Below are 12,134 nucleotides of genomic sequence, written 5' to 3'. Positions count from 1 at the left end.
TTTCTTTTTTGTGGGGGGGGGGGGGGGGGTCCCAGGTATATCTGCTTTCCCAAAGTGTGCATCGTGTTCACATACCTTCAGGGATTTGGAAGGAAATGACTAGTACATGGAATCTCCCTCCAGCCCATGTCTACACCAATCCAATGCTTTCCATTTGTGGGGAGTGGTGAATGAGTGCACACTTCAAGAGGAAGGAGAGATGATTGGGACTTACCCTGGGATTGGATGAGAAGAGAGGTAGAGAAGAGTGAACCCTGACCCCTGGACTCTGTGACCTTGCCCTCACCTCAAAGTGTTCTCTGTTCTGAACGCTCTTCAGGGCTGCCATCCAGTCCTCCATCTCTTTCCTGTTCTCCGCACACAGAATCAGCCGGCGACAAGGAGTGATGATCTACACAGAGAGAGAGAGAGGACAAGACAAATATCACTTGACAGAAAGAGAGGGAGAGAGCGCAAGACATACCAAGTGCTCAGAGAAATGAAACCAGGGGTTGTGCAATGCCATGTGGCCAGGAATACAAACAGAGGAAGCACATCCAGTCCCATGCTTTGGCACTGTGACTGAGTTGATGGGCCAACTTGAGTCTGTGTGTGTGCACAAATGTGACACAAAGATGTGTGTGAGGGTGAACGTGCCTGTGTATTGTGTATCAGCTTTATTAGATGTACGACTGTACTTTTTGGAAAAGTTGTGAGTCTGTGCTTATGTGTATGTATTGATAGATTGATTGGGTCAGAGGTTGTGGATGAATGTGGGTAAGTAGCGCTATTTCCACAGAGCGGACGTCCATTTCCTTTCCTCCACAGCTTCTTCACAAAGGGGCTCCTGTTCCCAGATGGATAAAAATAGTCGCACGCCTTTCCTCTCTCCCAGAGACCAGCACCGCAAACACGCACGCACTTAAGATGGCCCATCCACCCACACACACACACACTATAGACTTAGTAAGACTTCTCCTCTTTGCATCTGTCGCATTATGGCATCTGTGACACCATGGGGGGCCATTGAGGCCATCTCCATTTTAAAGTAGTCCATTTCTTCTTCTATGAGTTGGTATACAAACTGAAAGGGTGCATACTGCCACCTGGAGTGTGTTGTTTGAACAGGTATAAAGCCAATTTTGGTATACAGTGCATTCGGAAAGTATTCTTGGCCCCTTCCCTTTTCCCACATTTTGTTACGTTACAGCCTTATTCTAAACTGGATAAAATATTTTTCCCCCTCATCATTCTACACACTATACCCCATAATGACAAAGGAAAAAATAATTTTTCTTTTTTACATAAGTATTCAGACCAGTTGAGCTCTGGTGCAACCTGTGTCGATTTATCATCCTGATTTATCATCCTTGAGATGTTTCTACAACTTGGTTAGAGTCCACCTGTGGTAAATTCAATTGATTGGGCATGATTTGGAAAGGCACACACCCGTCTATATAAAGTCCCACAGTTTACAAAGCATGTCTGAGCAAAAACCAAGCCATGAGGTCGAAGGAATTGTCGGTAGAGCTCCGAGACAGGATTGTGTCGAGGCACAGGTCTGGGGAAGGGTACCAAAAAATGTCTGCAGCAATGAAGGTCCCCAAGCTCACAGTGGCATCCATCATTCCTAAATGGAAGAAGATTGGAACCACCTACACTCTTCCTAAAGCTGGCTGCCCGGCCAAACTGAGCAATCGGGGAGAAGGGCCTTGGTCAGGGAGGTGACCAAGAACCCGAAGGTCACTCTGACAGAGCTCCAGAGTTCCTCTGTGAAGATGGGAGAACCTTCCAGAAGGACAACCATCTCTGCAGCACTCCACCAATCAGGCCTTTATGGTAGAGTGGCCAGATGGAAGCCACTCCTCAGTAAAAGGCACATGACAGCCCGCTTGGAGTTTGCCAAAAGGCACTTAAAGGACTCTCAGACAATGAGAAACAAGATTATCTGGTCTGATGAAACTAAAATTGAACTCTTTGGCCTGAATGCCAAGCATCACGTCTGGAGGAAACCTGGCACCATCCCTATGGTGAAGCGAGGTGGTGGCAGCACCATGCTATGGGGATGTTTTTCAGCGGCAAGTAGACTAATGATGATGATGATGGCACCGGAGAGAATGGCTAACGTTTTACGGTCTCCTAATTTTGTACATAATGTTTCTGCCACATTTTATGACCGAAAATAACTTCTAGAAATCAGGACAGCGATTACTCACCTCGTACTGAAAGACAACTTTATCTTTAAGGAGTCGGACGAGAGACATTTACTCCAGACAACCAACAAGGCCCTTATCCCGTCATTCGCAGGAGAAAGAGATGGAGACATCGAGGACGAAGGTCAAGGTGCCTTGTAAGGATCCGGCGGCGAGGGAGTAATTTACCATTACCATCGGTCCTATTAGCCAACGTACAATCATTGAATAATAAAAAAACACGAACTACAAGCAGGTATATCCTACCAACAGGACATTAAAAACTGTAATAAGCTTATGTTTTACCGAGTCGTGGCTGAACGATGACATGAATAGCATACAGTTGGCGGGTTATACAATGTATCAGCAGGATAGAACAGTAGCCTCTGGTAAGACAAGGGGTGGCGGTCTATGTATATTTGTAAAGAACAGCTAGTGCATGATATCTAAGGAAGTCTCAAGGTTTGCTCGCCTGAGGTAGAGTATCTCATGATAAGCTGTAGACCACACTATTTACCAAGAGAGTTTATCTATATTCTATGTTGCTGTCTATTTACCACCACAAACCGATGCTGGCACTAAGATCACACTCAATGAGCGGTATTGGGCCATAAGCAAACTGTGCAACATCCAGAGGGAAAAAACTCTAGACCACCTTTACTTCACACACAGAGACACATACAAAGCTCTCCCTCGCCCTCCATTTGGCAAATCAGAGGGAAAAAACTCTAGACCACCTTTACTTCACACACAGAGACACATACAAAGCTCTCCCTCGCCCTCCATTTGGCAAATCTGACCATAATTCTATCCTCCTGATTCCTGCTAACAAACAATAACTAAAGCAGGAAGCACCAATGACTCTGTCAATAAAAAAGTGGTCAGGTGAAGCAGATGCTAAGCTACAGGACTGTTTTGCTGGCACAGACTGGAATATGTTCCGGGATTCTTCCGATGGCATTGAGGAGTACACCACATCAGTCACTGGCTTCATCAATAAGTGCATCGATGACGTCGTCACCACAGTGACTGTACGTACATACCACGACCAGAAGCCATGGATTATAGGCAACATCCGTACTGAGCTAAAGGGTAGAGCTGCCGCTTTCAAGGAGCGGGACTCCAACCCGGAAGCTTATAAGAAATCCCGCTATGCTCTCAGACGAACCATCTAACAGGCAAAGCATCAATACAGGTCTAAGATCCCATCGCACCACACCGGCTCTGACGCCTGTCGTATGTGGCAGGGCTTGCAAACTATTACAAACTACAAAAAGGAAGCGCAGCCGCGAGCTGCCCAGTGACACGGGCCTACCAGACAAGCTAAATTACTTCTATGCTCGCTTCGAGGCAAATAATACTGAAACACGCATGAGAGCATTAGCTGTGCCGGACGATTGTGTGATCACGCTCTCCGTAGCCGATGTGAGTAAGACCTTGAAAACAGGTCAACATTCTCAAGGCCGCAGGGCCAGACAGATTACCAGGACGTGTACTCCGAGCATGCGCTAACCAACTGGCAAGTGTTTTCACTGACATTTTCAACCTCTCCCTGACTGAGTCTGTAATACCAACATGTTTCAAGCAGACCACCATAGTCCCTGTGCCCAAGAGGCAGGTAACCTGCCTAAATGACTAACGACCCGTAGCACTCACGTCTGTAGCCATGAAGTGCTTTGAAAGGCTGGTGATGGCTCACATCACCATTATCCCAGAATTTTCATACCACCCCAACAGATCGACAGATGACGCAATCTCTATTGCACTCCCACACTGCCCTTTCCCACCTGGACAAATGGAACACCTATGTGCGACTACTATTCACTGACTACAGCTCAGCGTTCAACACCATAGTGCCCTCAAAGCTCATCACTAAGCTAAGAACCCTGGGACTAAACACCTCTCTCTGCAACTGGATCCTGAACTTCCTGACGGGCCGGTAACAAGGGATCTGTGGATCTGTTGGGGCAAATATAGAAAATGCTCTATAGTCTACAGTCAAAGACTGCAGAATGATTTGACAGGGTGCAGGATTTTGTTTTGTGCCTGATTTTAGATATGTTTCTGCTTATAATTTCAGACATTTTGGTAGGCTATTTGTTAGTCAACTTGTCTATAATTATTATGTAACTTATCCTTTGTCATTATATGCTGCCCTAGAAGACTAAATAAACCCTTTCTCACCGGAATAATGTAATAGATCGATAGAATGAACGCTTCAATCTAGTTGACATCGGTAAAGTTCTCTGTTATCTTTTGCAGAGCAAAGACATTTAGGAACTTGGTAGAAAATACAATAAAGCAACAAAAAAAAAACACACAAAAAAACCGGGAAAGATTTTCTGTACAAAATGTCCAAATGACATCAGTTTGACCGGTTGTAAGGGAAAAGAAAGCTGTGAAAACTAGCCCACGTGTTTCTCATAAGATTTTAGTTTGTCTTCGATGCATATTTTATAAGGTTGAAATACTAAATCAGCTTTTGTGATGCTTTTATGATGAAGACAGCACATCTACAGATGGTATCTAACTGAGCATTGCGTTCTCTCAAGATGCAGAAAGAAAGAAATCATGTTTCTCCACTCCTGTTCCCAAGTCCAAATTTTGCCCATTTTACTGCAAGAAATGCTTAATTCTGCAGGAGTTAATATTAAGGCTATTTGAGAGGTGATAGACCTACAGTCCATTTTTGTAATTGCTATTTTATTTAACTAGGCAAGTCAGTTAAGAACAAATTATTATTTACAATGACGGCCTACCCCGGCCAAACCCTAACCCGGACAACGCTGGGCCAAATGTGAGCCGCCCTATGGGACTCCCAATCACGGCCAGTTGTGATACAGCCTGGAGTCGAACCAGTGTCTGTAGTGACGCCTCTAGCACTGAGATGCACTGCTTTAGACCGCTGAGCCACTCAGGAGCCCGTCCAGATTTCAGTTTCCATTTAACCCATCTAAACAGTAGGCTACAGTTCCATTGACATGCCATAGGCCTATTTGAAGTCCCGTCTTGTGACTGTCGACATCACACATGATCCTTTTTTACCACTTCACCAAATATTTCCCAAACAGTACTTTTCTGGCCCTCCCTTCTCTTTTTTTCAACTTTACTTTCGCAGCTTTCGTCTTATTGAATAACATTTCGACAATGTCCTTTTTGCCTCCGTGGACTGACTTTTTTATTATTTGGCGATGTAGGCTATTTGGTACAGTTAAGCCCGAAAGCTTAGGCTCATGCACTAATACCAGAGAGCCTAAAATAGAGAAAAAAAACTACATGTAGCCTATAGAAATTGAACAATAATTATAAAGGTATGTTTTTTTCAAGTATTGTTTCTCTTTATACAACCGCCCGCCACCCACCCTCCCACCCTTCAGCCACAGATTTTTCACTTTATCACATAGTCGGGCGGTTGCAGATGGGTTATTAGCAATTGAAGGCAGGTGAGGGTGAACAAACAGCCGACCCGCGCACCACTAACACACGTCTCTGTTCTCCCCCACACACACACTCTCATTCCTGACATTCTTCTGCCTTACTTCCAACGTGAAGTCCAGTCAAATTTGGCTCCGGTGGTTCTCCTTCTCTCTCCCCCTCTCCTCTCTTCTTCTCCAGACTGTGCTGAGTGTGCTCTGCTATATTTGGTCTGGGGTTGGGAGAGAATGGGTCAGGTCCAGGTCTAGGAGCTGTACTATCCCTCTTTACACCTTGACAGCAAGTCACTGGCTCTACCGGCTGCAGTCTCCCACTCCTTTCCTGAAGTCCTCCTGACGAAGCAATGACAGACAAGTTCTCCGTGGCTGGCGTAGAGTTCTCCTATCTTATCTAAAAACTGGCCCAAGGAAGCCTCTCACTCCGGAGTCCCGAAACAGATACCTTCCGTTACTGCCTGGCTTTTCCCCCCTTTTTTCCCCTAGTCTGAGTGTTCTAGCCAGTAGAGAATTCCCAGAATTCCCTCAGTCATTTCCTTCTGTGGATCCCTGTAGTGGAAGGTGTTCCAGGAGGGTTTTCCTTCTCTCCCCACTCGGCTGTTAGCTCTGTTAGCCTAGCCAACTTAGTGGTTTCTTACTGGGAGAGAGCAGGGAACCGTGGTGCAGGCCCCTCCCCCATCCGCCTGCCTCTGTTCTCTGACTCACATATATAAACTTCCTGTCGTCAAGGCGATCCCACAGAGGGGTGTGAGTGTGGTTGTTGAAGGCCACAAAGCAGCCCCTCTTTACAACACAGAGAGAGAGGCGGGGAAAGGTAAGTACTTAATTTAGCTGTCTGGAACTGAAAGACCACCTTCGCCTGAGGTCAGACCTGGGTTCAGATACTATTTGAAATCTTCCAAATACTTTGAGTATTTGCTTTAGACTTCCTGGAGTGCCTTCCTGGAGTGACAGATAGTTTGCGACTATTCTATTGGTTCCATTGCAGCAGTCAAGTTAAATCAAGCAAAACTAAAGTATTAGAAATTATTTCAAATAGTATTTGTACCCAGGTCTGCTTGGGTTTGGGTTGTCATCAACAAGAGACTAGGAGAGCTCCACTCCAGCCAGCGTGAGAAACCAATAAAAATAGAGCAGGAGGAATTAACCTCAACACAGAAAATGCAGCTCTGTGGACGCATTCGCATACTGTCAACATTCTCTATCACGCATGCACAGACATGCACACACACACACACACACAAACACAAGCCACCACTTCCGGATACTCACTGACTAACACAGCCCCACCCAGTTATTAAATGTAAATGAGTCCAAAGGGTTGTTCCATGTCATTTCATCAAGCCATGACACCCACCATCTCAGATCGCTCTGAAATCTTTTCTGTAGTTAGAAACAGATAAGATGAGCGTTCCTGCAACATTATTTGGTTTAAATATAATTTGATCTCCGAGAAATTAGGCTATTTTACCTGGTCACTGATTCAAATGCAAACTTTTTCATCAATAAGTATTTGTATTTATTATGGATCCCCATTAGCTGCTGCCAAGGCAGCATCTACTCTGCCTGGGATCTGGCAAAATTAACACAGTAATACAATTTTAAAAACATTACAATACATTCATTACAGAATTCACAACACACAAAGTGTATGCCCTCATGCCCACATGCCCACACTCCACTACCATATATGTACAACACAAAATCCATGTGTCTATGTTTATGTTGCTTCACAGTCCCCGCTGTTCCATAAGGTGTATTTTTATATGTTATTTGAATCTGATTCCACTGCTGGCATCAGTTACCTGATGTGGAATAGAGTTCCATGCAGTCATGGCTCTAGGTGGTACTGTGCGCCTCCCATAGTCTGTTCTGGACTAGGGGACTGTGAAGAGACCACTGATGGCATGTCTTGTGGGGTATGCATGGGTGTCTGAGCTGTTTAAAACAGACAGCTCGGTGCATTCAGCTTGTCAAAACCTCTTACAAAAAAGTACTGATGAAGTCAATCTCTCTTCCACTTTGAGCCATGAGAGATTCACATGCATATTATTAATGTTTGCTCTCTGTGTACATCCAAGAGCCAGCCTTGCTGCCCTGTTCTGAGCCAATTGCAATTTTCCTAAGTCCCTCTGTGGCACCTGACCACACGACTGTACAGTAGTGCAGGTGTGACTAAATTAGGACCTGTATGACCTGCCTTGTTGATAGTGCTGTTAACTTCTTCGGGGTAGGGGGCAGCATTTTCACTTTTGGATAAATAGCGTGCCCAATTTCAACTTCCTTCTACTCATCCCCAGAATATAAGATATGCATATTATTAGTAGATTTGGATAGAAAACACTCTGAAGTTTCTAAAACTGTTTGAATCATGTCTGTGAGCATAACAGAATTTATGTAGCAGGCAAAACCCCGAGGACAAACCATTCAGAATTTTTATTTTTTTGAGGTCACTGCCTTTTCAAATGGGTTTTCATTGGGACACCAGATTTCGAAGGGACTTGTTTGCAGTTCCTACCGCTTCCACTGGATGTCACCAGTCTTTGGAAATTGGTTGAGGTTATTCCTTTGTGTAATGAAGAAGTACGGCCATCGTAAAGGAAGGTCACTTGAAGTAAATTGTTTGAGAGAGGCACATTACCAAAAAAGTTGCGTCAGTTTGTTTTCTTTTTGTATTGAACACAGATCATCCCGTCTTCAAATTGATCGATTATTAACGTTTAAAAATACCTAACGTTGTATTACAAAAGTAGTTTGAAATGTTTTGTTAAAGTTTACATGTAACTTTTGTAGTGACGTTGCGCAAGTTGGAAGCTGTGTTTTTCTGGATGAAACGCGCCAAATAAATTGACATTTTGGATATATATCAACGGAATTAATCGAACAAAAGGACCATTTGTGATGTTTATGGGACATATTGGAGTGCCAACAAAAGAATTTCGTCAAAGGTAAGAATTATATTTTTATTTCTGCGTTTTGTGTCGTGCCTGCAGTGTTGAAATATGCTACTCTCTTTGTTTACTGTTGTGCTATCATCAGATAATAGCATCTTATACTTTCGCCGAAAAGCCTTTTTGAAATCTGACATGTTGGCTGGATTCACAACGAGTGTAGCTTTAATTTGGTATCTTACATGTGTGATTTAATGAAAGTTTGATTTTTATATCATTTTATTTGAATATGGCGCTCTGTATTTTCCCTGGCTATTGGCCAGGTGGGACGATTGTGTCCCACCTACACCAGAGAGGTTAAGAAGTCTGTTAAGAAGTCAGAGCTGCACTTTATTATGGACAGACTTCTCCCGATATTAGCTACTTTTGTATCAATGTTTTGACCAAGACAGTTTACAATCCAGAGTTACTCCAAGCAGTTTAGTCACCTCAACTTGCTCAATTTCCACATTATTTATTACAAGATTTAGTTGAGGTTTAGGGTTTAGTGAATGATTTGTCCCAAACACAATGCTTTACATTTTTTTTATATTTCAGACTGACTTATTCCGTGCCACCCATTCTGAAACTAACTGCAGCTCTTTGTTAAGTGTTGCAGTCATTTCAGTTGCTGTAGTAGCTGACGTGTATAGTGTTGAGTCATCCGCATACATAGAAACACTGGCTTTACTCAAAGCCAGTGACATGTCCGTAGTAAAGATTGAAAAAAGTAAGGGGCCTAGACAGCTACCCTGGGGAATTCCTGATTCTACCTGGATTATGTTGGACAGGCTTCCATTAAAGAACACCCTCTGTGTTCTGTTAGACAGGTAACTCTTTATCCACAATATAGCAGGGGGTGTAAAGCCATAACACATCACTTCTTTCAGCAGCAGACTATGATCAATAATGTCAAAAGCTACACTGAAGTCGAACAAAACAGCCCCAACAATATTTTTCTCATCAATTTCTCTCAGTCATTTGTTTAAGTGCTTGTTGAATTTCCTTCCCTATAAGTGTGTCAATTTGTTTACTGTAAAATAGCATTGTATCTGGTCAAAAAAAAGAACATTACTAAAAGGTTGGTAACAGGCTGATTGGTCGGATATTTGAGCCAGTAAAGGGGGCTTTACTATTCTTAGATAGCGGAATTACTTTTGCTTCCCTCCTTGCCAGAGGGCACACACTTTCTAGTAGGCTTAAATTAAAGATATGGCAAATAGGAGTGCCAATATTGTCCGCTATTATATTCAGTAATTTTCCATCCAAGTTGTCAGACCCCGTTGGCTTGTTTGAGTTTATTTTATTTTTACAGGAACAGTGCACATTAATCAACGTTTCAGTTAAAGTGCCGGTTTTAGCCAGCCGGCTAATTTTCAACCACAGTCCATAGGGCAGGTTATTAAAAACAATTACAATATTGACAATCATTGAGCAGTGAGCACACGCAAAGCAACATAGGACAAGCAAAACATAGCATACAGACAGAGCAACATAGGACAAGCAAGACGTAGCATACAGACAGAGCAACATAGAACAAAAAGCAGCAAGACAAAATTCATAAAAGCAACAAAGTGTTTCCACACCTCACAAGCTACAGACAACATGGAAAGCGGCAATACACAGTTAGGGATTATGTTCACAAATCTGATTGACCTTTAGCCATGTCTTCATGCATTTTGTGAAAGTGTGATATGTGGTGCAGTTGTGTGTGTCTGATGGCAGTGTATTCCAGACATGGGAAGCTCTCACAGAGAAAGTGGATTTACTAAAAGTGCTTTTCCTTAAGGGAACTATACAGTCACCTCTCATGGCAGACCTTGTGGATCTGCTGCCATATGTTTGGGTTTTCTGTTTAACAAAAATACTGAGTGGAGGGGGAGCCAGGCCATTTAGGATCTTGAATACAAGACATGCGTTGGTGTATTGCACAAGATTTTCCCAACTCAGGATCTCATGCTTTCTGAGGATGTAACAGTGATGATGGCTATTGGGCTTCCTATCAAGCATTTTGAGAGCCTGTTTGTAGACAGACTGAATAGGTTTTAATGTTGTACAGCAAGCTTGGGTCCAACTAGTCAAGCAGTATGTTAAGTGGGGGAGTATCATAGATTTGAAGTACAGTTTTGCTACCTCTGTAGTCAAACAATTTCGTATAAATCGGAAATTAGCTAGGTTGAATTTGGTTTTTTGAATGACCTTTTTCACATGCTTTTTAAAAGAGAGGTTGGAATCAAGTATGATGCCAAGGTACTTAAAATCAGATACCACCTGGAGCTTCTCTCCTGACACATAGACATCTGGCTCAGTAGCGTCTGTTGCCCTCTTTGTGAAGAACATGCAAACAGTTTTTTTCACATTGAGATGCAAACACGAGTCACTGAGCCACTTTGTAACCTGGACCATTACAGTAGTGAGTTCTTGTGCAGCTTGTTGTCATTGTTCATAGACAACAACAATAATTGTTTCACCTCTTCCACACTCGCTTTACGGAATTCAAAATTACAATTTGTGTCTTTCATAATTTGGTCAGATATACTTGGATGTGTAGTGTCAGCGTTTGTTGCCGGCTCAGCGTTTGTTGCCAGCTCAGATAAACATGAAATGACCCAGGGTCTCAATAGAACATCCCTCAGAGATGCACAAAAACAATATGATATTCAAAATAGGTGAATCTTACTTTAAATGGGTTTCCATATTATTATATAACTCCACTGATGGTTTTGTTACAAAACATGTTGAGTTATATAGCAAATGTGCCCACTCTGGTCTTGGCACGTGCGCTCTAGCCAAAAACCTGCAGATACAGTGCAGGTATAAGCCTACATGATCAGATTATTATGGACAAAGGAGCGAGATTATTTACTTGTCAAACGGCAGCCAAGCATCAAATCATCATGTCACCAGAACAAAACCCTCAATATGAATTGGAAATGAGCATCCAACTCATCACTGTGCACTTTCATCATAAATGATTTAATCTGCAGCTCTATTCTACTTGTCAAACAGAGAATTGATACTATATACTTGTTGTTGGGGTGGGATTGGCGTGGGGAGTGGGGGGTCTGTGGGTGGCTTTTAACAATTTCTTTGTATTCCTCACATCTAACTCATTGATAGAAAAAAGTTTGGTCCAAATCGGATGTTAGGTACTATATTTATTGATTATATGAACCCTATAAATTAAAAATGACCAATTTGGATGACATCAATTAGCTTAATTTCTTAGATCAAATTATACTTCAACAAAATCATTTTGCAGGAATGCTAAACTTATCTGTTTCCAACAACAGAAACCATTTCAGAACAAATCAGATGGCGGGTGTCGAAATCCTCTTTCTTTTGCCTTTTTATGGTGAAATGACCCCAAAGGCAACCTATAAACACACTGCAAGACTCAAAACTTATTTTTACCCGTGATAACCCCTATTGCAGAGTAGCGTGTATGTAATGAAATGTTATTCATGTCATCAGGAAATGTTATCATTATCAACAGTCAAAAATCGTGAGTGACACTACGTAGGTTTGGTGATTTTAGTGGTGTTCATCCTGCAGTTTGGTCGTTTGACCACCGCATGACCACATGATGATGACCCTTAGGT

The 12,134-nt window shown here is 42.7% G+C and overlaps 1 protein-coding gene across 1 annotated transcript in view; it reads right to left on the bottom strand.

Annotated features, from left to right (window-relative positions):
- LOC120028844 (diacylglycerol kinase delta-like) overlaps nt 1–12,134 on the bottom strand; it is an 84,926-nt gene that overhangs the window by 48,082 nt on the left and 24,710 nt on the right. The window contains exon 4 of the mRNA XM_038974089.1: nt 287–391. Within this exon, the coding sequence (XP_038830017.1) occupies nt 287–391 (105 nt within the window). The remainder of the gene's footprint in view (nt 1–286; nt 392–12,134) is intronic.

Source organism: Salvelinus namaycush, chromosome 34, assembly GCF_016432855.1.
Source record: "Salvelinus namaycush isolate Seneca chromosome 34, SaNama_1.0, whole genome shotgun sequence".
In the NCBI taxonomy this organism is placed as follows: domain Eukaryota; kingdom Metazoa; phylum Chordata; class Actinopteri; order Salmoniformes; family Salmonidae; genus Salvelinus; species Salvelinus namaycush.
Note: the sequence above shows the minus strand (reverse complement) of the source record. Positions and strands in the feature narration are given on the sequence as shown.